General features: G+C 38.3%; 1 protein-coding gene across 4 annotated transcripts in view; it reads right to left on the reverse strand.

The window, feature by feature from the left end:
• LOC117169136 overlaps positions 1–27,988 on the reverse strand; it is a 69,744-nt gene that overhangs the window by 2,724 nt on the left and 39,032 nt on the right. For 3 of the 4 annotated variants that reach the window (XM_033355353.1, XM_033355331.1, XM_033355343.1), the window contains 4 exons: positions 12,916–12,999; positions 12,776–12,829; positions 12,634–12,699; positions 1,872–2,773 (listed from right to left, as the gene is read on the reverse strand). In XM_033355353.1, coding sequence (XP_033211244.1) covers positions 1,872–2,773; positions 12,634–12,699; positions 12,776–12,829; positions 12,916–12,964 — 1,071 coding nt within the window. In that variant the 5' untranslated portion in view covers positions 12,965–12,999. The remainder of the gene's footprint in view (positions 1–1,871; positions 2,774–12,633; positions 12,700–12,775; positions 12,830–12,915; positions 13,000–27,988) is intronic. The other variant, XM_033355338.1, reaches the window with a different exon arrangement.

The following is a 27,988-nucleotide window of genomic DNA, read 5'->3' on the forward strand; positions in this document are numbered from 1 at the left end:
GAGTGTGGCCCGTGAACGGGGTTACATGGCACGGCTGCATGCTCTGTGGTGCGAGAAACACCCGGAGCTATCGCACTTTTCGCAGCAACGTCTGCGAAACCCCCGTATACCAATTTTCAGAAAAAAAAATATGCCAAAAGTTAGCCACCATATTGGACCCGCCATTTTGAATTTTCAAAATATGAGTTCAGATTCGTAATCTGCGACCCCAAAAATACCTACGTACCAATTTTCATGAAAACTCATTTCCCTGAAAAATGTATGCCGGAAAGGGTTGAAATATCCTAAAAAATTTTTAATCCTTTAAAATTTCTTGAAAATTGCTTACAATTTTAAAAATACTCTAAAATATTTCAAATCCTTTAAAACATCATACTAAATTATTGAAATCAATTGAAAATGCCTTGGAATCTATTAAAATATCGTGAGATATATCAAATCCATTAAAGTCTCATATTAAATTATTGTAAAAAATTAAAAATTCCTTGGAACCTTTTAAAATACTCTCAAATATTTTGAAATTTTTTTTAATAACCCTGCTAAAGTTGTTAAAATTCTTTGAAATATCCTTAAATTGTAAAAATAACTTGAAAATTCCTTGACATCTTTCAAAACATCCTGAAATATGTAGAATCTTTTGAAATCTCTTGAAATTTTTTAAAGCTCTTGAAAATTCCTTGAAATTTTAAAACTACCCTGAAGTATTTCAAATCCTTTAAAATCTTTGGGTCGCTCCGTGTTCTTCGGGTCCACGAGGCTTTTGCTGGATCGTCGTATTGATTCCTTTACAGACTGTAACCACCTATCTCACGGTTGTGAGACGTGGTTATGGCTGAAATTTTACCGCGATTTCGCTGGAAGCGGGTGCAATTTTTCAGATTAGCACCCGCTCCCGGCGAAATCCTGCGGTTGTCTTTATGACAAATTTTTAAATATATATATACACATTACATGTAATCTTTCAAACATAAGTCCTAAAAAAATATATTATGTGTGACCAGCAAAGATGAATTCGTACTTCGTTACTCATGATTTGTCCTCAAGTGTAGTAGTTATTTTGACAATTGTATGTTATTTTATCGTCGATTAATTCGCAATAAAATAAATATTTGTATGAAACTGCCTATGTAAGCATTCCTTTCTGCACTACAAGACGAAAATTCTGTTTTAGGAATTGATTATATCGAAATGGAATGACATCACACTAAACTGACTAATTAAAAATCCATTTGTTTCCTAGGTCACGAAATATTGTCAACTAAGTCGAACATGGCCACCACCTGTCCCAGCTTGTGGTTGCAGCAGTTGAAAATCTCGAATATCCGATATTTCTCAAAGCTGTTTAACAAAATAAACGCGTAAAAAGTGTATTAATCATTTTAAAAGCTGAAATTAGAAACGGGCATATAGTAGATTTTCAAGTAGTTTCCATTTCATGTTCCTCAAAGTTTATCTTAAATTCATAGACTATACTTGCCTATTTATGGGGCTTACATGTCGAACAACTTTCCATCTTCATAAAGTGCGTCCTAGCAAATGTATCTATTAACACTTTAGTGCCTGGTGTAGCATATATGCTACGTTTACTATTTTCGATTTTTCTAATTTTCAGGTAACGAGCTTAGAATTTCGCAAAATAAATGCTTGCATTAGATCAATGTGGACTACTCCGCATCTCGTAAGGTGGTTTAAAGTTACCGCATACTTGATAGAAACCAAGAAAATTAGAAAAATTAGAAATTTTTTTTTGCAAATATCTATCAAAAAACGACCATATATTACTCCTGAATGTGTTCATAATTGTTATTCAACAGAATCAGGGCTTCGTCCTTAAAGGGTTAAAACTGATAAAAATTAATACCAATACACACCTGCGCACTCAAAGTATTGGAGCAAAGTGTAGCCTGCACCAGATTCAAGGCTTGAGTCATGCTAACAATACCTTCTTTGAGGTATGATTCTATTGAAAGTAGTTTATTTCTCTCGACAATAACGTGTTCCGATGCTAACTCGTAGATGGAGCTGACTATGGGAACGTTTGGTGCGTTTCGCGGAGTTTCTGCATCATTTGCAATTGGTAAAAGTATCTGATTTGCAAGTAAAGCTTGATCATAGAAAGCGTAGCCACATTCAGAATATCCTTGCAAAGGGTGTAGAATTCTGGGTTCCATAATAACCGTCGGTCTTAGAAAATGGGATTGTACGTTTGCACTTTCAGTTTCGATTCCCTTTTCCGTCGTATCTGCCGCACATAATGGCACCGTTATATCAGTATTTACAGATCTGATATTGATTATTCTTTCCACATTATTATTCAATTCGTTCTCCGTAGTCAACTGAGAGGAGATTATTTCAATGCAGTTTCCTTCAGCATTCTGATGTGGAATCGTAGCTGAATTTACTGGGACACTGATAGTTTCTTCGACAGGTTTGTAAGGTTTCCCTGAACTTATATCCGCCAAAGATTCATTGTTAGTTTGAACGGAAGCGTCCTCGTGTCTTGCTTCAAAAATAGTCCCTTTACTGAGTTTTTTACGCACATAATTTTCTTGTATGTAGTTAGGTGGTAATAAGAAACTTTTTCGAGCAAGTTGGTTACGATTGACGTCTCCTGTTGTTTTTATTTGCTGTGCTTTGGAAGTCGAAAACAATCTTGATTCACGATGTAATTCTTTTGGGGTATTCTGTGTAGAGTACAGCTTCCGCCTAACATTTTTTCCGTGTGCTCCCGGCGTTATGGAGCTTTGTCTTGGCACTGTATATTGTTTCGGCACTGTAAGTAAAAATATTTAATGTAATTGAAGCTTGAGTGGTAAATTGAACATGTAAAAAGGGTTACGAAATAAAAATACAAAAAAAATGAGGTGTTTCACTCACTGATACATGTACACTATGGAAGTGTACATGTAACACAGCATATGTATTACAGCATATAGTATATTTCGAAACCCTAGGTTCGAAGAAAATATATAGAGATGGATAGGGATTAATGGAAAGGGGATTAGTGCAAAGGAATTGATGGAAACGGAGAGGGTAATATGCATAGATGGATACATGGAAGGGGGATGCTCTTTAGGCCCTCGTAGGATAATCTACTGGAACTCGTAGGAACCTATAGAGGTAAAGAATTATGCGGTTACGTTACAAGTATCGCGCAGTGCCAGAAAAATAGGTCTCTCTCGGATGGAAGCCATGGTTCAGTTGAGAGTGGGCATAGGACCCAACCGAGGGTACGACCAGGCAATAGCCACGGAAAAAGCAAGATATCGTTTTAAATGCTCGAACCAACTCAGGAAGGACATCCTTACCTGTTGGCAAAGAAGCTTACCGGCGCGAAGAGGATAAATGCTGTGGTTACATGAACGATGGGTCATATGCACCCGGAATACGCTCATAAAACGCCTCAGTATTTAAGAGACCAGGTGTCTTTGTTCTTTTTTACGCAAAGGGGGATATGAAGCTCTTTATCAAAAACAAGAGCAGGATCTTCCAGCGAACATATCAGCCGTTCTAGCAAGACCACCATTTCAAATAGCCGATAATGCCAACATGAGGACACTAGGAGGTTAAAAATCAGCCAAAAATCTTTCTCAGGCTGGACCAATTAAATGAAGCTAATACAGCTCTCCCTGATTTGCTCCCTGAAGATGTTGATATCTGGAATCTGAACTGTGTAGTTTATGAGAAAGCGGGCTTCTTGCTTAATGACAATAGAAGTAATGATACTTCAGTACGCCGGAGTAAGACTCGCGAGCGTATTGCACATCTTGAGTTTAAAATTAAAAGGGCGAGAAGGCATGCATCAAATGTTCAGTGCGTGATTAGCTACATAACATAAAACAAAAATTTCACTCCAAAAGTTAAGGCACAAACTCGAATCTTACGGAAAGCAAATAACACGCTGAAAAAGGGTAAGCTGTTGACCATTAAGCATCACTGGAAGCAAAAAATAGAAGTTCTTTCAACAGCCAAGGAGCGCCTTGAACGGCGACTAAAGTGGTTTAAGGAAAATTCCACCCTTCCCACTCATCCTTCCCGCCTGTTCAAGAAAACCGCATCTGCCGTTGAAAATCAGCTGAAGCTTCAGATATATCACTCTTTCGTAACTTTTGCCAGCGACAACTATTGCAACGAACAGAGAAGGAGTGTTCACTAATTACCACTGAAGAAGTGAAGAAAGTTATCGCTAGAAATTAAAACTTTTCAGCGCCAGAGCCAGATAAATTCATCTAGCTCGTATATTTACCACTTTTATAAACGGAGAACAACCCATTCGGCAGTGGTTAGTGAAAGGACGCACGGTACTGATCCCTAAGACAGGAGATTTGTCATGTCCATAGAACTTGCGTCCCATAGCTTGTTTCAAAATTAGATACAAGCTATTCACTGGCGTCCTCAAAGAGGGTTATTAACATCTGTCGAGCCGGCATGGAGTACAATAGTTGAACAAGGCGGCTGCAAGAGAGGACTGACAGGTTTCACAGAGAACCTGTTAAAAGACAGATGTATTACTCAGGATTTTATCATGTATCGTCGCAACCTGTCCGTGGCTTGGATTGACTACCGAAAGGCATTCGATAATGCGAACCATGAATTACTTATTGAGCCTCTATCTATTGCGCTCCGAGGCAACAGCTCTGGATACTTATGTGGCCCGCCGAACAGAACAGAATTTAAGGTCAAAAACCTTTTATACACAGACGACCTTAAACTCTTTGTTATTCAAAAAAAAAAACCTTGCAATCCTTGTGGCGACAGTAAATAGGTACTCTAAAGTCATTGGCATGAGATTTGGATTGGACAAGTGTGCCTGCGTCCATCTACACAAAGGAAGACCAGAAAATACATCAGCGCGTGATGATCAGGATCTTCAACTCACAGGTGGAAATACCATTCAACATCTTAGTAATAGAGAAAGATATGCATGTCTTGGAATACCGCAGGCGGAAACCCAAAATGTGCGTGTGTTAAAAACGGCCCTTAAAAAAAGGTATCGCAAAATTCTCCGAAAAACTTGAGCTTCCGAATTATCTGAGAAAATAACATCCAGGCGACCAATATTCTGGCCGTTCCTATACTGCTCTACACGTTTGGTGCAATACAATGGAACGTCGATGAGTTGAAACAACTTAACCGAAGAACCCGCAAGATTAGGACAATCCATCGAAGTCATCATCCTAGATCTTCTGTACCTCGTATATACCTCCCTCGCGATAAAGGGGGTAGATGTTTGCTGAGCTTAGAGGATCTTCATCGAAGAACTGTTATGGCTACAGACTGCTCAGTTCTTAAAAGCACAGATTCTCTAATGCGACTGGCACATCAACATGAAGTCGTCAATCTTGCGGCATTTCTATACCCTGCCACAAAGGAGCTTGGTCTCCCATTTGATTCCAACGACACTACACATTGCCTAGCATCACTAACACCATTGGTGCTCAAAAAATTCGTGGCTTGCAAGCATCAAGCTCAGTACATCGCGAGCCAGATTCAAAAGTATGTTCTTGTCGAATCACAAAGGTTGGTAGCTCTAAAAAAGTATCCAAAGGTGAAACCCTTATCTCCAACTGTGCCTTCTGCCGCGTAAGGTCATCCGCGGCTAGAGACGGCATTCTATGGAACAGTATTGTAAGGAGTATCTTGTGTAAATTTCCCGTTCTTGCTTGCCTTCTAGGATAAAAGGAGCAGGAGTGGACGACGCACACGTTGCGGTTACGTCGGGTTTGGTTGCTTTAAGGAACCACAATCGTAGCTTCTGGAGCCTACAACTTCTCGTAATAATAACAACAACAAACCCTACTGAACAATAACCCTACCGAAAGTGTTTTCGCGTTGGTGTCGCGGTAAGGATTGAGCTTTGATTTCATGACTTTGAGGGCTATTTTGGCAGTAGCACTGCTACTAACAGGGTTTCCCAAGTCAGGCAAGCAGATAACGAAGAGGATAATTAGGGACCGCAGAGTTAGCAAACATGTTCAAAAATGACATCGAGGCAATAGCTGGGGGAAAGTCATATAAATATCTGGGTATTCTTCAATCTAAGGGTATTCAGCATACGATAATTAAGACAGGCTTAAGAGCATGTTATACTAAGTAAATTATCAATTTTACCAGTTTTAGGTTCCCCCGACTTTTTCCTAGAATAATAAATTCACTGTTCGATACAATTTCCTAATTATCACACAGATTAATCAAATTTAGCAAAATTAATTTTTTTTCTAAATTAACCCACAAAGATTTTGGGGACGTCCGTTAGCATCTTCGCTACCTTTTCTCAAATTTTTAGGATAAAACGTTCATTCTTGTAGTAAAAAAGCCGAGGGAAACTAAAACTGGTAAAGTCGATAATTTTCTAAGTATCACATGCCCTTAACGAGTGCCTAAACTACGAGATTCAGATTGATTATGAAGAGTTCTTTCAACACGGCAAACAAAATCAGGGCAATCAACACATATGCCATCCCCGTCCTCACGTACATCTTCGGGTACATTAAATGGTCTAACACCGACCTTGAAAAATTAAACAGAATTGTCCGCGTAGAAATGACCAAGCACCGAATAGGTGGTTACAGTCTGTAACAGAATCAATACGACGATCTGGAAAAAGTTTCGTGTACCCTGAAAACACGGAGCGATCCAAGAGCTACCGCTTTCTGCATTTTTCCCGCAAGTGTTTTAGCATATTGCTGACACGCAGGGATGCTTTTCAGGTTATTAACGAGTGAAACCTTGGCACCTCCAAGAGCGCCGATGATAAGGACGATTAGTTTAACAGAATATTCCGGGTACAACCGTCGCACCTCCCTTATAAAGTCTCTTTACATGTCTTTCTTTTCATTCTCCTTGGCAATGATATTTTTGTCAGCTGGTGCCGAAAATTCGATAACGCACATGGTTCGCTTTTTGAAGTCAAGGAGAACTATGTCAGGCCTCGAGTGTGCAACAGAAACAATTGTCGAGAATATAAAGTTCCAGTATATGCGGGACATCTCATTCTCGACAATTGAATCTATTTCCCTAGGAGCGTTTAGAGGAGCGCTTTTAAGGTTGATGCCTCAAGAGTGACAGAGATGGTACCGAAGCATTCGTAGTGCCGCACTGTGCCTTTGAATGCAGGTCGTTCCCGCATGTGTTGGACAACTAGATACTAGGGGTGTGCATGGCACGCCCTGCAGCTATCATCGAGAATGTCTTGGCTCAAAATGTGGCGACGGTACGTTAAGGTGGTTAATGACACCGTCTTGGCATGCCAAAATGAAACTCTCCGTACCAGACTTCAATCCGGGCGATTTAAGGAAAGCAAACGTTAGCTCACATGACATTGACTGATCCTCCACATTTCTGTGGAAGATACCGTGCATCCTCTTATCTAGGAGCTGTTCACGAAAGTTTTTCTCTTGTGCTTTCTTAATCCGGGCTTTCAGGAGTGAGTACTCGAGATGGATTAGATTTGATGCATTTTGCTCACCTCTAATACTGAAGTCAAGTCCGAGTGTTTCAGCAGCCTCCTCCGCTGCTTTGTACAGAAATACTCCTTTGCCTACTTCCTCGTGATTCCTGACCATTTTAAGAAGAGGGTCTCTTCTATTTGCAACTCTATTTGCTGTACCCAGAATAATCCTGTTGTGAAGACATTCAAGACTCAATATTCCGCGCCCCCTTGACGGCGTGAGATGTACAGTCGCGGAACGGAAGGCTGAAGATGCATGCTTTTGTTCATGTGCATAACCTTTCTTGTCCCGATATCAAGAGATCTGAGCTCGTTCTTCGTCCATGGAACTACTCCAAATGAATAGAGTAGTACCGGGACAGCAAGCATGTTCGTTGCAGATACTTTGTTCCTAGCCGACAGTTCGGAAGACCAAATCTGTCGCATGAGACGTTTGTATCTGCTTCGGAGAGTATCCTTTATAGATCTCACATCCTAAATGCGGCTCTGTAGCACGCCCAGGTATGTATAAGTCTCTCCAGCCCAAAGATGTCGAATGGCGCTTCTATCAACGAGCTCAGGATCTTCAGGGATGCCATTAAGTTTCCCTCGCTTTAAATAAACCTTGGCGCATTTATCTAAGCCAAATTCCATTCCAATTTCCTTAGTATATCGTTAGACAATCCTCAGAGCTAGATGCAGTTGCTCTCTGTTTTTAGCATAGATCTTAAGATCGTCCATGTAAAATACATGAGTGACCTTGTACTTTCGATCTGTAGGTTTGCCGCACAAGTACCCGTCGGAATGGCGCAGTGCTAGAGATAGTGGTAATAATGTAAGGCAAAATAGGAGTGGGCTCATGGTGTCGCCCTGAAAGACACCTCTCTGAAACGTGACTTTGTTAGTTGTCACACGATTTTTTCCAGATGAGATAGTAAATCTGGTTTTCCAAAGCGGCATCAATCTCTCTATGCACCCAACTATTTGCGGATGAACCTTTAAGATTTCCAAAAGACAGATGATAAGTCTATGGGATGTAGAATCGAAAGCTTTCCGATAATCAATCCAGGCCATCGATAGGTCACGCTGGTAGAATGCTGCATCTTTGCAGACACATCTATCGATGAGCAAGTTCTCCCGACATCCGGCTACGTCTTTCTTTGAGCCTCGTTTTTCATACATTTCTTGCCAAACAATCCTATCATTTAGGATAGCTGTGAATATCTTATAAAGCGTGTTCAGACAAGTTATTGGCCTGTAGTTCTTTGGGTCAGCTAAGTTGCCTATTTTCGGCAGGAGTATTGTGCGCTCTTCCACCAACCACTCTGAAATCGGCTCTTCCGACTTCAAATATGAGGTGAAAATACGGGCCAAATGCTGATGGGTTGAAGAAAACTTCTTCCACCAGAAGGTTTTGATACAACATGGTCCCGGTGCGGAATAGTTCTTCATCCCTCTTAATACTTTTTTCAGCTCCTCGGTAGTGGTGGGTGGGCATTCTTTATCAGATGTTATGAGGGCAACACATAAATCCTTGAAACTATTGATATTTTCTGAGTCTTCGTCCAGTTTATGCTGAACTTCGTAGACTTCTCTCCAAAATACTTCGACCTCCTCTGGTTTGGGTGGGTGTTTGACAGTAACTGGAGGGTCCTGGAAGAGTCGAGATGAGTCAGAGAGAAACTGTTGATTTTCTCTGATCCACCTCTCCCTCCGCTCTAGACTTCTCTTAGCGTCAGATAGTATCCGTATTCTCTCAACAATATGCTGCCTGATGGTCAGCAGCTTTGACTTGTTAAGTGTGTGATAACGGGTCCGGAGTTTGCGCGCGAACTTTCGAACCTTGGCGGTAAAATTCCTGCCAGATGTGATATAGTCAATCACACATTGAATGCGGGACGCGTACTGTCTTGCCCAACCTATCTTTATGGCAAGTTGATGCTCGTTATCCATTTCAGCCAGATCTTTAGGCTTGAGAGAAACCTTGGTGTTGATGTTTCACCGGGTGGTAAAGCATCGCTCTTCATCTATTGGATGCCTGCCCGCGGTTGGTCTTAGTGTCGCCTCTCTTTCTTTGTTGCCAGCTTGTTCTAGCTGTGGTAGAGTAGGCGTTCCGCTTACATAGCCCCTTTTACGGAGTAGTTCAGCATGGTTTCGCAGACGTTGCTGCGAAAAGTGCGATAGCTCCGGGTGTTTCTCGCACCACAGAGCATGCAGCTGTGCCATGTAACCCCGTTCACGGGCCACACTCGCATCGTAGCACTCTAGCATGTCGTGATTCAGTTGCTCCGTCCACCCCAAGGTAGCGAGATCCCGCCGATCCATCGCATTAAATCCATTTTGATTGGCTCCCCCAGCTCTAGATTGGTCGGCATTGTTTACCGGCCCATTGTCGGGAGCCCTGCGCGTTCTGTTGTTTTGAACCGCACTTACTACAACTATGTTTGGTGTTGTCATTGTTGTTCCCACGAGAAGCTAGGGAAAGGGGTTTGTCCATCCTTGTAGAGCCCCGCATGCAAGGATAAGGCTGCGTACTCTGAAAGATCGCCCGGTATCCCAGAGTCACCGTTCTAGACACCTCATCCAGGTGCCATTCAGCTTTCGGCACGGTTTTCACACCTCCGCTTGGGGGTTAATTCCTTCGGGACCACCCCTGGACAATTGTCCGCGACTACCTATTTATTTTTGTAACCATAGTCAGCAGAAACCCTGGGTACAGGGACCCTCTATCCGCAACCCGAGGACGCGTTCGGTGGCTTTGTCATAGGCCCTTCGGTTTGATTCTGGAAGAATCAAAACCGAACCGAACCGAGGTCTTTCCGCGTGAGTCTTGGCTCAAAATGTGGCGACGGTATGTTAAGGTGGTAACACACACACTCACACACACATATATATATACACACATATACACACACTCTTCTAGAAATAATTGATTGGAACGATTTACAACGATTAAGAGTGATCAAAAGTTGAATCGGTTTAAATTGTTTATAACGTTTATGGCGCGCACGCTTTTATTGGTTATAAATTAAATTTTTAATAATTACACAAAAATTTTAAGAACAAAACGGTGAGGCACACCTGCCCAGTGATGGAGACCTACGCAACAGTTCTTCAACTCATGGACGTGCCACGCGTCCTTCAACTAATTTCTGAGGAATGGGTTGTTATCCGTTGAAGAAAGTTCTAGCGATAAATTTCTTCACTTCATCACCAGTAATTATTTGACACACCTCTTCTGGGCGTTGCAACAGTTGCCTCTCGCAAAAATTACGAAACAGTGAGATCTCTGAAGCGTCTTCATCTAGCTTATGAGTATCTCCATATACTTCTTTCAGAAGTCGTGAATGTTTTCTCGACTAGGCGGATTTTCAACGGCATATGACGTTTGGTTGAAAAGACGAGAAGGGTGAGTAGAAAAGGTGGAATTTTCCTGAATCCACTTTACTTTCCTTACAAGGAGATCTTTCGCTACTGAAAGAGCCCTTATTTTTTGCATCCAGTGCTGCTTGATGGTCAACAGTTTACACTAGTTCAGCGTGTGATTTACTTTCCGTAAGTTTTGAGCAAGTGCTCTAACTTCTGGAGTGAACTTCTTATTTGATGTTATGTAGCTAATCATGAAATGAACATTTGATGTATGCCGTTTAGCCACTTCAATTTTAAACCGAAGCTGTGCAATACGCTCGCCAATCTTACTCAAGCGTACTGAAGTATCATTACTTCAATTTTCGCTAAGCAGCGAGACCGCCTTATCGTAAACTACATAGTTCAGATTTCAGAGTCAAAATCTTCAGGGAGCAAATCAGGGAGAGCAGTATTAGCTTCAGCTAATTTGTCCATCATGAGAAAAACTTTTTGTGGGATTTTTTATCTCCTACTTCTCATGTTGGCATTATCAGCTACCTGCAGCGGTGGTCTTGCTGGAACGAGTGGTATGTTTTCTGGAGGATTTAGCTCATATTCTTGATAAAGAGCTTTATATCCCCCTTTGCGTAAAAAGGATACTTGATCTCTTAAACACTGGGAAGTTTTATGAGCATATTCCGGGTACATATTGACCTAACGTTCATGCAACCTTTACATATATCTTCTTCGCGCCGGTGAGCTTCCTTGCCAACAGGTAAGGATGTCCCTTCTGAGTTAGTCCGACCATTTAAAACGATATTCTTGCGTTTTTTCAGGGCCATTGCCTGGTTGTATCCTCGGTTCCGTCCGTTAGTCCAATGCAATGTGACTGACCGCAAGAGCCGAAGTTCTCGGGCGATGTGGTCGCCACTTCCCTACGCTTTAACTAAACTTTATTTAAGCTTTAATTTAGCTTAACTTTATTATTAATAATTTATTAAACTTGTACTCAGGTGAACCCGGTTATACATCATAGCCATGGACTAAGTCAAGTGACTGATGAGATTGGGATGTTATCCAATACGATGTTTAAAACCTCCTGTGATGATGTTGTAGGTATACAATTACGAGCAGCCGCTAGCGTTGGAGGTGACAATTGTCACCTCTGGATGCTTTCTTAGAGCCACCCTCTGCCACTCTACAGGTTTTTAGTCACTTACTTCCTGATGGTTAAGAAAGTTTTTGCCAATGCGACAGGTGTTTAATAAAACCGCCTTCTGAGCTGCTGCCAATAACTCATTGACTCCGGAAAGTTCAGTGCATCTTGTGTGCACATTGATTGTTGCCGCAATCACAATGGGATGTATAGATGCATGATTTACATTCCTGCATATGGTTTTTACTTCATGCCTTAACTCGCTATACTTGTGGAGCTTGGTTGTATAAGTTGACTGCAAATTGCGGTTAAGTGGACAAGCCATGTCAATGATGTAGACTCTTTCGCCTTTTTTCTCTCATCACGATGTCAGGTCGATTAGCCGGGATGTAATGATCCGTTTGGATAGTAACATCCCGAAATAAGATGTAATCTTCGCTTTCTAAAACGAACACTGGAATGTATCTATAGAAAGACATCCATTCTTTTAAGAGTCCTACGTTTATGGCTAGTTATTATTATTAATAATATTATACCATGATGCCAAATCTTTTTCGGGATAAACCTGATCCACTTGGTTCTAGTCTCGTTTACTGTCTCGAATCAAGGAGTTCATATGAGGGAAGTGTACGAAGCGATACAAGGGGGGCAGAGGGGATTATAATAGTTAATATATGTGAACTTAGAAACAAAAACTAACCATTAGCATATCTTTCTGCGCTCTTTGACGGAACAGGGGCCTCGGCAGATACGGCTTTCTTACAACCTGAGACATTAGCATCATTATTTGGTGTAAAAAATTACAGAATTGTCGACAAAAATCTTGCTAATAAGTAACTTACCACTTAAAGATTTTAGAAGATCCTTAACTCTCATAGGTTCTATTTTTTTTTTGACTGAAAAAGAAACAAATATAGCTTCAGAAAAATGATTCAAGTTACGCAATAAAATACACACACACAAAAATATAATTTTTACCAACCACTTAACTGTTGCTCCACGGATTTTGCCTTTTCTCCATACTCCACCATATCTTTTACTCTTACAGGCTGAAATTTTTTCCGAGCTACAAATTAAGAAAATGGATATCTGAAAACACTTTCTACTGAAATAATGGTTTTATAATAGTTATAAATTGAAACTAAAGCAAAGAGAAACTGAGAAAAAGCATTTCTAGAGAAAGTACAACTATTAGTATATTGCCGCGTCTGCTGCCCAATTCGGCTAGCTATGTCCATTAGGGTTGTTCTTATTTTTTAATTTTGCATTCTTCTTAGTCTCATCCCCCTTATATTTTGTTTGAATAACAAAAAAAAAATGATCCCCAAAAAATTTGAGCTAAATTAGTTAATATTAATATGTGGTCCAAACCAATCAAAGTTTCTCATGCAATTAACATACGGAAAAGTAACGTAACATTTCAAATACAGTTAATTTTGTTATATTTCATCAGAATCCTTTGGCTTTGTGCAATTATGATCTTTAGTCAATGTTGAAAAAATATATCTGCACGAGTAAATTTCATTTTAAAACATTGCAAAATGTTGGATCCCTAAATTTGAACCGAAATTACAATTTCAACAATTGATAACAAAATCTCGTCAAATTCTTATAAGAGGCAGATTTATTTATTAGAATGCACGTGATGACAATTAAAGTTCGAAATTTTGAAAAATGCAAGAGGGCGGCTCAATTTTTTGTTTTAAACTCACTATTTCTTTGTTTCTTGAAGACAACTTTTCAGGAGTCAATTCAAAGTCTATATTATTGTAAATAAACATATTTCGTGATGCTTGAAAGTGAAATTTTTGAAAAATTAAAAAGGGCGCCGTATGAAGTACTCAAAAACTCGTATTTCCTACGCTTTTCGTTCAAAGATCTTCAAATTCTGAAGAAAAATCATTTGTATTGTTACAAAGTGTATGGTTGGAAGTAGATCCCAAATTGTCACTTGCAAGTGGACCTTTAGGTACGCTTTTTATTGTTCGAATTGATACTTTTTTTATGAAAGGTACATACCAGAGGTTTTCTGAGAAAAATCAAGGAGACGCAATTTTGGCCATTTCCGAGAAAAACGCATTTGAAAAATTGCGAACAGATGGTCATTAAGCCGATGTAAAAGAATTTCGAAGCTTCGGTAGCTCCCTGGTAGAGCGCTCGGATGATAGCCGCAAGGTTGCGTGTTAGATTCTCGTATTTTTCTTATCGTATTTTTATTATCACTCGTTAGCACAATTGTGCATTTTATTAAAATTGTTTATTCTTCAATAGTTTCTAATATTTACGCTTTTAAATTAAAGTAGGAACAAAGATCTTTATTGCGTGAAAATACACTTTCAAGACAATTCTAATTCTTGTTAGTAAATAGTTATTAAATTAGTCACTGCATCCACTGGTATTTCGTGTTTATTAATAAAGAGTTTTAATAAAATGCACAATTTTCCAAACGAGTGATAATAAAAATACGATAAACAGAGTTTTATTAAAAATAAAATATAAAGAATAATTATATCAAATGTTAATCAAAAATGGAATAAACAATCATTTTTAGAAATAACAAAAAGAAAGAACAAAGTACGGATAGAGAGAATCGAATGCGCAACCTTGTGGCTATCAGCCAAGCGCTCTGCCAGGGAGCTACCGACGCAAGAGATTTGCTTTTTCTCAGAAAACCTATGGTAATTACCTTTCATTGGGAAGAGTATCAATTCAAACAAAACAAACCGTACCTGAAGGTCCCCTTGTAAAGCATAAAGGCGCCTTATACTATTTCCAAAAAGTTACATAATTTTTACAAATTTAAACAAAGTATGAAACACATTTTCAGAAAGGATTTAGTGATTCTCCAAATTTAAATTTATTTTACAAGTTTGACTAATAAAATAAAAAGAATTAACATTTCTGACTATTCGGTGAAAAGTTTTCAAATTTCAGCAAGAGAAAACATTTTCAGTGTACTGCAGCTTTATGATATTTTCAAGCAAGTGGTTTCCAGAAACACTCAATCCTTTCCGAAAAGGCATTTCATATTTTGTTTAAATTTGTAAAAATTATGTAACTTTTGAAAATATTAATGAGGTACGTAATGAGGTATGTAACGTTACACTTGATGTTTCTTCAAAATTTGGAGATCTTTGAACGAAAAGCACAGAATACACGAGGTTTTGAGTATTTAATAATGATCCATTTTTAATTTTTCAAAATTTTACTTTCATGCATTACGAAATATGTTTCTTTACAATAATGTAGGATTTTAAATGACACCTTAACAATTGTCACCAAGAAACAAAGTTTGAAAAAAGAAATTTGGTGACGACCTTGAATTTTTTTAAACTTTGAATTTTGATTGTCATCACGTGCTTCCTAATTAGGTATTTTCACTTAAACTATTATTTAACTTCACTTCGGTGAAAGCTAAAAAATAAAAATAATATAAACTTTTTTTTTAATACAGTTATATAGAAAAAATAAGTTTTTACGAAGATATGAGCAAAATAGGGCAAAATATGACTGAATCCATGCATTTGTTCCCTTGTTATCCCCTCAGCAGTCAACGAAGCGAAGTTAGCTGGTGGTTGAAGTGAAAATACCTAATAAAGAAATCTGCCTCTTGCATGAATTTGACGAGATGTAGTTATTAATTTTATTAATTATAATTTTGATTTAAATTTAGGGAACCGCCATTTTGTAAATTTTGAAGAAAAAATGTCATGTAGTGTAACAAATCTGTTACAATAAAAACCCTCTCGTCGCGGCCCCAGATAAAGGGTTTGTCGGACTGCTAGCGAGATAAGGCGGAACCCCCCGAGGGGTCCCGAAGCCTCGAACTACAAGGCTCCCTTATATGAATTCAGGACTCGTGCTTTCGCCCATCAGTCGTTCTTAGTCCGGTTTCCGTGACCAGTACCTAAAAGTTCGCCTGCACGCTCTCTTCACCTCGACCCGCCACGAAGCCACAGCATCTCCTTGGTATCCTAACTACCAACGTCTTATCGATTCATCGATCCCTTCAAGGGTACGAGCTGTACAATGTAAGTGGTTAATAAAGTTACCATCCTTTTCTTTTTAACTAGATTGTTTTGATTGTGTCTACCTTATTCTCGGTACACCATTTCCCTATTTCCCTCCTCGGCTTTACCTCCATAATACCTAGCGCCCAACCCAAAATCGCACACTTTTCCCTCAAAAAGACCAAACCTGCCGAAAAAAGGGAGACACATTTTCACATCGAAAGAAACAAAACTTCTGACTCACACTCTAATTAACTCGACTTCTACAATAACTAACATCCATTTTTTGCATGCCCTTGATCTATCTGCCTCTGGATTAATTGCATTTGCCATTTCAAACGGATCATTTTACTTAGATGATCCAATCCATTCGCAATGCCTTTGCTCTTGAAAAGATAACAATATTCATAATTGCTCTGATCTTATTTATGATTAGTATTGATAATATGATTTACCTGCCATACCATGTAATTTAGTCTGTAATGTGATTTATTTTCTGATATGATTTGGTTTCTGAAGTGATTTATTTTCTAATATGTATATCCGATTTATGTGCTGTTTACCTGACGCGTATGAAGGAAATTAAAATGTGAAAAATCAAAAGGAATCTACCAGGCAATTGAAAACTCACAGAAAGGAGAAAAGGAGATTACGCTCAGAGAATTGACGATATTAGTAAAAGTTGTCAAAATAGAACCAGTATCGAGAAATTGTTTCGAGTCAGAAATTCCGAAAAATTTCAGTAACTAAAGCTTGAAATTTTGTCCTTCGGTATTTACAAACAATAAGAGTGAAGACGAAAGTTTCGGAAAAATTTGAAGAACCTGTTATAGAAACTTAAATAGGGTGCCACATTGGTACAAACCCAACTAGGATACCTCAAAGAGAATACAATTTTCTCGTTGAAAAGAGCGCAGTGGATATCCACATAGGGTGTTTTAAAAATACGAATTTTAACGCGATCAAAGAGTAAATGAAACTCAGGTCAGACAGGATAAAAAATAAAATGCCTAACCCAAACATACAGGAAACCAACCACGATAACCTTGATATGAAAGGTGCCGCTGCACTTCCAAATGAAAACACCGATCCGAATAACGAATCACAACAAAGTAGGGGAGCAATCCCAAAAAACATTCAATAGATCTATGGGTCGCGGTAGAGGTTTCAATAGAAAAACCTCAGAAACCCCATCAAATAACGATAGGTCAAACCAAGATAAGTCAAATCAAGCAAGATACCCAGAAACAAACCAAAATACAAAGAAAACATTCGAACCCATAGAAAATACCCTTTTCCGGGATAATGAAAGCTTATTCACACTAGGCGCCTCTATAGAATTGATTAAAAATGAAGAATTGATTAAAAATGAAGAAAATAATAATAAGGATAGGAAACCGAAATTAGGAGGTAGTATTAACCTAAAAACTATAAGGGAACTTAACAAAAGTAGTCGAAAGTTAAAAATAGAGAAATCCTCCTAGTACCTATCAATTCCAAACAATCCCAAAAACCAAAAAATGCCCATAATCCAGTAACAAACCCCACAAAAGATATTCCTAGCTTAATAAGCATCCCGACTAGCAACTTATTCCAACCCCTAGAGAGCATCCATACCCAAGGCACTAGCGAAGAGACAAGCACGCGAGGCTCAGGTGGAATAAACAAAGCTAAGGTTAGGATTAATAATAAGGAAAATAATTCCGGAAAAACTTTTTACAATAAAAAATACGAGAATACACATAAAAATAGCGACTATGACATTTGGATAAATAAAAAGGTTATTAATCAGAATAAGTTAAAAAACGAATCTTTAAAAGATAAGGAGATATCTGAAATCGATAATATAAAACAATGGGTTACTTTTTTTAAAATAAAGTGATAAAATTAGATAATATTTTGGATAGTTTAGGAAAAATCGAAGAACAAACTAATAGCTTAACAGAAATTTGCGAAGGTATTGTTGAGCTCAACGATAGCCAACAATCACAATTAGAAAAACTCTTAGAAGATAAAATAAAAGTTGCTCAGGGAAAAGAACATAGGGCGACTCATCTAACGAAATACAAAATTGACGTCTAAGGCCACGATCCCATTAAACAGCAATATTACCACGTGAGCCACAAAATAAAAGAAGTAGTTTACCAAATAGTGGACAAATTTCTAGAACAAGATATAATATAATCCTCTTGTTCAGATTGTTCAAACTCTATCGTTATGATAAAAAAACCAGGGAAAGATTATAGATTTCGCCTAGACTTTAGAAAGATAAATAATATCACAAAAAATGACCTCTACCCGATCCCGCTAATGACAGAAATACTAGATACTTTGAGGTCAGCAAAATTTATATCAAAAATTGATATAAAGCTAGCTTAATTGCAAATGCCTTTAGAAGAAAATTCGAAATCAATAACAGCATTCACAGCCTCTGAAAAGGGCATGTATCAATTTAAAAGGATGCCATTTGGTCTGACCAATGCTCCAGCTACTTTCCAGAGACTTATCGACAAAATTATCACTCCAGACTTAAAACCAAACGTTTTTTGTTATTTAGACGACATTGTAATTGTAACTCAAAATTTCAATTAACATTTAAAATACTTGAACATTGTACTAGATAAAATAAACAATGCAAATTTAACGATCAGTCCGGACAAATATGAATTCGGCTGCTCAGAAATTAAATATTTAGGCTTTAAAGTTGACGATAAAGAATTAAAAACAGACGATAAAAAAATTCAAACAAAATTAACATTCCCTAAGCCTAAAAATATTAAAAAATTACAGCTCATAATAGAGATGGAAATTTGGTATAGAAAATTTATCCTACACTTTGCTGAAACAATAGAACCAATAAACATATTATTGAAAAAAGGTAAAACGTGGGATTGGGGATTAGAACAAGATGAGGCCTTCCAAAAAATTAAAGACTTGCTAACATCAGCACCAATATTAACCTGTCCAGATTTTACCCAGCCCTTTCAGCTCGAAACCGATACGAGTAAAACGGGATTAGGAGCCGTAATTACTCAAACAATTGACGGCATAAATTACGTGATAGCATACGCGAGCAGAATTCTAAACGGGACAAAATCCCGATACTAGACATCCGAAAAAGAATGCCTGGCGGTAGTTTGGACCATCAGAAAATTTAGGCCACATCTAGAAGGTTATAGTTTTAAAGTAATCATGAACCACGTATCGTTAAAGTGGCTCCATAACCTAAAGAACTCCACTGGCTGATTAGCCAGATGGGTACTGGAAATTCTTGAATATGACTACGAAGTCATAGACCGAAAAGGGAGTTCAAATTTCCTCCCTGATGCACTCTCGAGATCAGGAGAACCAATACAAAATATAGCATTCGCGTTAGCATGTAGCTTAGAAAAACCGAAAGTGGACATGAATGACAAAACTGACGACTGGTATTCAAGAAAAATCAGACAAGTTAAAAAAAGACCAGAAGTACACGAAAAATGGCGACTCAGAGATTCGCAACTCTATTTTTACAGAACTGACCCATTAACATGTACTCTCTTACTAGACTCTAGCCCATAGAAACTCTTCGTACCCACAAAATTACGAATACAGGTTTTAAAAGAACATCACGATAACTTGCAAGCAGGACATTTAGGTTCAGAAGAGACGCACGCGAGAATTTCCGAGTACTACTTCCGACCAGGGACGTATTCAGAGATAACCCAATACGAAAAAAATGGTAAAATATGCAAAAGATACAAACCGAGTAACCAACCGAAATTAGCGCTGATGGGAAAAAGAATCGTTGAAGAACCATGGACCATGATTGCTGCAGATATCATGGGCCCATTACCGATTTCAAAAAAGAGAAAAACCAATATTTACTCGTATTGTAGATCTGTTTACAAAATGGATTGAAATAACCTGATAAGAAGAGCTAACGGGACAACAATAAAGTCGGAATTTCACAAGCGTGTCATTTCGCGTTGGGGAACACCACGGATTCTTCACACCGATAATGGCACCGAATTTGTCAATAAAACATTAAGAGAATTAACCGAAAAAATCGGTATTAGACATACTAAAATACCTGAATATTACGCCGAAGCCATCCCAACCGAGCGTTACAATAGAACAATTAAACAAATGATTAAAAATCACCTAGATAACGATCATTCCACCTGGGATGAACATATAGATGACTTAAAGTTCGCGATAAACACTAGTAAAAACTTATCAACACAATTTACCTCAGCATTTTTAAACTTAGGTCCCGTACTGGAACTACTCCAGTCCCTAAGAAAAGCCCTGGAAAGCGATAACGATATCGAGTTCTAAAGCGTGGACAAATGGACAGATAGATTAAGAAGGCTACAAATTATAAAAGAAGAAGTCCAGATAAATTTGGACATAGCTAATAAAAGACAAGCGACTAACTATAATTTGAGAAGACCGGTAGAATTTAAAATAGGACATAGGGTATTAAAAAGAACAACCAGACGACAAATTAAAGAAAACTGGAACAGATATTGTTAAATAGACTAATAAAATACAGGTAGACTTAGATTGAGATAATTTCTCTTAAAATAGCCAAATGGCGGAGTATCAATGGCATAAAAAATTCACACTGACCCAAACCACTCAGAACAAACTCAATCAATACTCAAAAACCTGACTCACTAAATATTAAGACAACATAGACTGAAAAATACGTTTTACTTTCAGAAGCATGAACAACACAAGCAAGTACAGGCTGTGCAGTAACAACATGAGAGAGTCAAGCATCGTCGAGCATTTCAAACAGTGCAAGGCCCTACAATGATTAATCCTGCATAGGGCAGGAGTGCTAGAAGAGACGTTAAAATATCACCATCTCCGACACGTGAGCAAGATGTTTCGCAGCAAAATGGCCGAAGCGGAATCGGAGAAAATGACTGGACAAGCAGAACAGGAAATTATTAGAATGACAGAGCAAAGACTAAAAAGAGTAAAAGTACACAACGGGCAATCAGAGGACGAAAAAACAGAAATCAGCAAACAATGGGAGGACCTAAGACAACAAAGAAAAGCGGACTATACTAAACAATTGAAACAACTAAACATTAAACACAAGAAAGACAAGAAAATCCCAAAAATTATATATCGATTACGTTCAAACATGTACAGAAAGAAACTGGATTAATTCACATAAAAATAAGACCCTTAAATACCTTAAAAATCTTAAAAACACAGATAATTTCAAATGCCAATATTGCGAAAAATTAATACCAAGGACAATTTACTTAATACCTGACTCTTTCTGTAACAAAATACCATATAGATACAGACAGGACTACACGACTCCAAACGACGACGGAAAAATATACAGACAAGGAGGTTGGGAATACATCAAACACAAAATTTAAAATCTACTAGAAATTAATTTAACCAAAAATAACAACACAAAAAAATAAAAGACTGCACTCTAGAATCAGACTTATACATCGACTCCTAAACCATACAGGAACTAGAGAGAGAACTACGTCAGATTTAAAAGTATATACCTGGACCCCCGCGGGAGGGGGTGTAACAGATCTGTTACAATAAAAACCGATCTTGAAATTCGACCTGGGAAACCCGGACTTTTCTCGCTTTTTCAGACGCTCGCTTTAGCATCCGCATAAACGCTGAGTTTCAAAACACCTTGAAGAGTTTCTTTAAGTGAGCTGATGAATGCTCTAGAGTACTAGGGTAGTCATGGTTCTCATAATTATTACCTTTTGATACCTCCGGATGGTTAATGTCGAAATGCCTCCGAATAATTATAAATTCGACCTGGTAAACCACCTGCGAAACCCGGACTTTTCTCGCTATTTCAGAAGCTCGTTTAAGCATCCGCATAAACGCTGGGCCTCAAAACTCCTCGAAGAGTTTGTTTGAGTGACCTGGTGAATGCTCTCGAGTACTAGGGTTTTCGTGGTTCTCAGAATTATGACCTTTAGATACGAATTTATTTTAGAAAAGAGTGTGTGTTTAACAAATCAGAAGTGGGATGCCGCTCTGAATGTTGGTGTCTGGGAGTAAAAACGGCAAGTTGTGCGTAGTAGACGCGGTAATGGCTACAAATGAGGAACAGTTTGATCGTTTTCAACGTGGACTTGTCGAGACTACTAGTGTTAAAACGAAAGCCATGGCTGACCAACATAATTTGAACGTTAATTCAGAGATCGAGAGACAGAGGCAAAAGAGATTGTACGAAAAAGAGGCGTACGAGCGGCAGTTGACAGAAATGCGGAGCGAAATGGAACGGAAAAGAGCTGAATTGGAGCAAGTTAAGTTGCAAGCTCAAAGAGAAAAAGAAGCTATAGAAAAAGCCAAGGAAGAAATTGGGAAGAAAACTCAGGGTACAGTTGGGAATCGACACCTCGAGTTGAATCTAGAAGATTCTAATGGATCGAGTCAGATGCATGATCACTTTGGCGCCAAAGCCAAAGCAAGCGGGAGCTTAGATTTGAGAACTCGAAAACGTGAGGACATTAAATGGATGGACAGATGCTGTGGTTCTAAGTGTGGGAAAAGGGCACTTGAAAGATGGCGCTTTGAAGTGGTTGCTGATCAGGAATGGCCACGATTGTCGATTTTCCGTTATTTGTGCAGGAGTTCAAGTGAACCTTTATCAATCAACGAAGCACGAGTAAAAAACTGAGGGCCATGATGGCGCGAACACAGGGATATGCAAAAAGTGTCGAGGATTATTTCCTTGATAAAGTTTGGTTGTGCCAAGGATTGAACCTTTCGATGGCCGAAATCTGAGATGAACTGGCGAGTGGTCTTTGGTCTCGCGAAACAACCAACTTTATGCTTAGCCGAAACTTTGAAAGCACGGACGCTATGCTGCAAGAACTGATGCGGTTTGAGAAGATTGACAGCGGAAGGAGAGAACGGATTGGTGAGAAAAGAGGGAAAACTTTTCAAGCAAGAGAGGAACAAGGCAAACCGACGATACAAAAGTCAAGAGAACAGCGAACAGAAGGAGCTGAAGCACAAGAACCGTCATTACAGCGAAAAGAAAGGTTAGTTCGAAAATGTTTTAAATGTAATAAAGCGGCACATTTATCGCGTGAGTGGGCGGAAAAAAGATAGGAAATAGTCTGTTATTTATGTAAGGGGGTAAGGCCATATTGCGTCGCGTTGCCCGAAGCGCAAAGAAGAAAAACATGATAAAGAAAATGAAGAAAGTGTACAAACCGTACGAGAATTGAAGATCGCGGAATCGATAGGAAAGTTTTTGAAAGAAGTAAAAGTAGGAAGTGCGAAAATGCAAGCGCAAATTGATATGGGTGCTTCAGTAAGCACGATAAAAGCGACGACTATTTTGCGTGAGGGTTTTACCATGCAAAAAACAATGTCATCTTTAGGGGCATTTGGTGCCGGTGTTGTAGAATTACCAGGTATAATTAATGAAATTTTGAGTTTCGAGGGATTGCAATCTAGACAAGTTGCTTTTAGAGTGGTGCCAGACAATGCTCAAAATGTAGCCGTGATTATAGGACGAATTTTGACAGAAGCGTTAGACCTTTAACGATATTGACCCTACCTTATTTGCAGATAATGAAAAACCGAAGATTAGGTTGTTGTCAGATGAAAAAGTTGAAATAGCTCCAGAGTTGGTATATTTAATTGACATAATGGCGGCAATTGGGGAAATTAAATTGCCGGTAATTAATTTAGCGGAAAAATCTCAGATAGTAGAAATTGGTCAAGCGATAGGAGAACCGATATTATCAATCGAGGTCGAAAAGATAGAATTAAAAACGAGAAACAAGATTAATATTGCTGATGTTGTCACGGATGAGGGGGTGACGATGGAACAAAAACAACAGCAAGTAAAAATTTTAAATGCGAATAGAGAATGCATCTCGCAAAATTCAGATGAACTCTAATGGACGAATAAAATAGAAATGAAAATTGAATTAAAGGAAAACTCACAGCCGGAGCAATCAAACCCGTACACACTAAATGCGAAAGATCGGACAGCGTGAGAAAACATTATTCAGGAATACAAACAAAAAGGGATTGTTATGGAAAAAGATTCCGAATTTGCAAATTCAGCGTTCATTATAAGAAAAAAAAATGGTTCACCTAGAATGGTGATGGATTATCGCAAGCTCAATGCAATTGGGAAGACGTTGAATTTTCCAATTTCAAATTTAGAGGATATGCTTGAAAATCTAAACGGCGTAAAGAATTTTATAACTTTGGATTTAGCGTGGGGATATTTACGGATGTCATTAACTAAGGAATAAAAAGATTTTACGGCTTTTATAAGTGAGACTCAAACTGGGAAATTTGAACGAACTATGTTTGGGCTAGTCGGTGCCCCAAAATATTTTGCAAAGCTACTGGATCGAGTTTTAGGTATTGCGAGAAGATACGGGATTTAGTAAAAGACGCGTATTTGACCTTGAACTTAGCAAAATGTAAATTTGGAATGAGGAAAGTAGAATATTTTGGGTATGAGATTGGTGAAGGAGCGATTCAACCGGGGAATATAAAAATAAAAACAATTGAAGAATTTCCGATACCTGAATCGAAACACGAAGCTGGTCAATTAAATCCGATTCCACCAGGAAAAAGGCCTTTTGAGATTGTACACATCGACCATTTAGCACCTTTTGTTATAAAGAAAAACGCGATTGCGACTGGAAGCTCAACCAAACTTCAGGAAACATTCGGTGGTCTATTAGTAGTGGTTGAAATTAAGCCCAGTGATACTTACAGAGTAAAGAAATTAAATAGAAGTCATGATAAGGGATTTGAAACCACTGCTCATGTGAGCCAGCTGAAGATTTGGAAGGGAAACCAAGGCAGCGAAAGTGAGTATGAGAGTTTGTAAATACAGGAAACTTGTTCTCAATTCCCGCATTACCGGATCAGGTTTACGTATTAGCAACATTAACTTCACTCTAGAGAACTTGAACCATCTAAGTCAAAAAGAAATAATCAAGTACACGAATATTGGCATCGATGGGTCTCTTCAACTGGTAAAGAATAACACAACTGGTTCACCTGTTACCAATTCCAATTCACAGCTAGTGAATATTGCTTCATTTGGCAAAGCTGCTGTGCTAAACAAATAGAGGTCTAATTCATCGCAAACGAAGCGAACGGGATCGCTGGTGGCTCCAGATACATGAAGGAAGAGCATGCTACTGGAATCTAAGTGGCTTTAGCAAACAGTTCAGTTCAGATGAAAGTCAAACGAAATGTTTGAACAGTTATTCTGTGATCTGTCTAGGTGAAACTTGGTTGGTAAATAAATGCGTGAAAATTATAGCCCTGCTATAAAAAACAAAAGCAAGGACCGCGGTAGTGGAGGTCTGGTTACTATAGCTGACAATATTTTAGCCTACTCACACAGCCAATCGGAAGTCAGCAACTTATGGCTATTCATTAAGCTGGTTTCTGAGGGTAAATATACACTCTACATAGGGAATTTTTATTTTTCACAAGCTGCGGGCACGGTAGAAATTTTAATTTATACAAATTTTGTGCTGAAGAGGCAACCTCTCGATCTTAAATTAAATAGGCGGGGGAAAAGCTAGAGGAGTTACTTAAATATCGTAAGCTCATTCTGCGCAATGGTCGCTCCCTTTCTGACAGTCCCGGTCATGCTACGTATTTAGCGGGTACTGACGCAGCACTATTGACCTTTGTTGGATCAGCCTCAGTTGTCTGAATTTGGTATATGATTTTAGATTCCTTGACCTATCAAACCAATCTAATCTCCTTCTTATAACCGTTGACTGAAACAAACTAATCTAACCTTGTTTTGAGGAATCTACTTCTACGAAAACAATTAATTATATTCCAGTATCAACATGCATAAAATGGAAAGAAGAAGGCGAGGAGACCTTTTTTAATGTATCATCGCAATGCCGACATATTTACATAAATAATAACAATACAGACGAATTATACCATAATTTAATAGTAGCAATAAAGACAGCTGCGCAGGAAGCAGGTATGCTGATCCATAGGAACTCTGCTCAAATTCTTAAATCGGGCGATTATAGAAATTCTTGGTTCAACTCACAGTGCGCTCATCTTAAGAAGCTCGCCTCCAACGCATATACACAATATTCGCGCAGTGTATGAAAATTCGTTAAACTACTATCTAAGAGCTCGCGATTCATATCGATTGTAAATTAGAGAAACAAAGGAAGAGAATTGCAGATAAAATCTTTATCGACATCTCCCCCCACCCCGGTTTGTATCAATTCATGCTAAATGGTCTGAGTTCGTCAAGTTCATGTTACGATTCAATAACAAAGATGTTTATAACGTTGATGTAATCCAGATTTCGGTGTGGGCTAACACATGTAATATACTCCCATAGAAACAAGCCGGCTTTAGAGATGGTAGGGGCTGTAGAGACCACTTGTTTACTTCCTACTCGGGGCAGAGTACAAATTTTAGATTTGGTAAAAAATATCAACTTTTTGTTATTTTCGTGGATTTCAAACGATCATTTGACTCTGCCAAATACGAGAAACTTTGGAACAAGCTTCATGCTCTAGGAGTTAATGGAAAGTTTATAAGAATTCTGCGCTCTCTGTATAGAAACTCTAACTTGAAGGTCAAATTTCGTATCTCTTATTCACAGAAAGTTGAAGTAACGCAGGGGGTGACACTCTCAACTCGCTTGCTTTCATTATGTATATAGCTGATATAATTGAATTCTTGGTGAGGAATGGGACTAGGGGAGTGAGACTGTCGGCTGCTCAAACCCTGATCATGTTCCTGTTTGCGGACATTGTAATTTTTGCTACGTCATGGTATGCTGTTAGGGACAAAACAAAAATCCTAGAAGAATATTGTGCCATTAATAGTCTCCAGCTCAATCCAAAAAAGACGAAAATAGTTCCTTTCCGTAAATCTAGTAGATTAAAAAAATTAAGGCCTCTCAAATGAAGTTATACCGACGCGCTTGAACTTTTCTATTCCTATATTTATCTTGGGCTTCCCTTTTCGGCTCCTGGCAAATTTAAAAAAGCCGAAGTTTTAAATCAAGAGAGTGACTCAAGCTTGGAGTTCAACTGGGCTTCTTAGTTGAGATCATTCCTTGAATCAGTAGGCGAAATGGATGCTTTCCAAACAGTGTGCCAGCCCAGGGGTGGTGTCTACAGTAAAATCTAATATTCTTAGTAAATGGTAAAATAATCTTTTTGCAAACCTATAGATAAGGTACATGCAATGGTAATCGTCACTTCATTAGTTATAGTCCGATAGCCCAGTATTTTTCGTATAACAAGATTCGCGCTTGTCGCGTGTAATAATAATTGTGATTTCAGGTAAGTATAAATATCCTTTATTGAAATTAGTATTTTTTATCTCGTTTTAATAGTATTCACGTGCCTGACGATAACTAACGCATTTGCATACTTTTAATTTTAATCGTGAATAAAAAATGACTCCAATCGAATATCATGTAAAGTGATCAAAATTGAGTTTTTCTATATCTAATTTAATCGGATAAGCCCTTTTTTAAAATAAGAATTTTGTTTGAAGTACAATTACAAGCATTTTTAGTTTCCCATTTGGCTTCAGGTGACTATTACTAGTGCATTTAAGTACCTTAGATTACGAGTGTCTTGTGAATCTGAAATTGGACTATATTTGAATGGTCGCTCATATGTCATCGATGCCAACCAAAGCTGCAGTCGGTGTAACAAAATGAAGCATGAGGATTTAGCGTTTGTTAGATATTAGAAGCATTACTCATTAAAATGATCTATTTAAATACATTCTACAAGGGCTTAGAATAAAATCCTTCATCATCTTTGAATAACTCGCATTCCAGTACCCGATTAAATGGTTAATTTTAAGATAATTTTGTATCTTTTAATTTTTATAATCTTGCATCGAACCTCTTTGTAAAAAATCTTTGGCATATTACAAAGTTGTAATATATTCTTCATAAAATTGTACGACAAAATTCCAAACGTTAACTATCCAGGAATTTCCTGCAGACCAATTTTGCTCATTGGTGTATCAAAATTATTTAGGTTTCTTAATAAATTA

The sequence above is a fragment of the Belonocnema kinseyi genome, chromosome 1, assembly GCF_010883055.1.
Source record: "Belonocnema kinseyi isolate 2016_QV_RU_SX_M_011 chromosome 1, B_treatae_v1, whole genome shotgun sequence".
NCBI lineage: Eukaryota > Metazoa > Arthropoda > Insecta > Hymenoptera > Cynipidae > Belonocnema > Belonocnema kinseyi.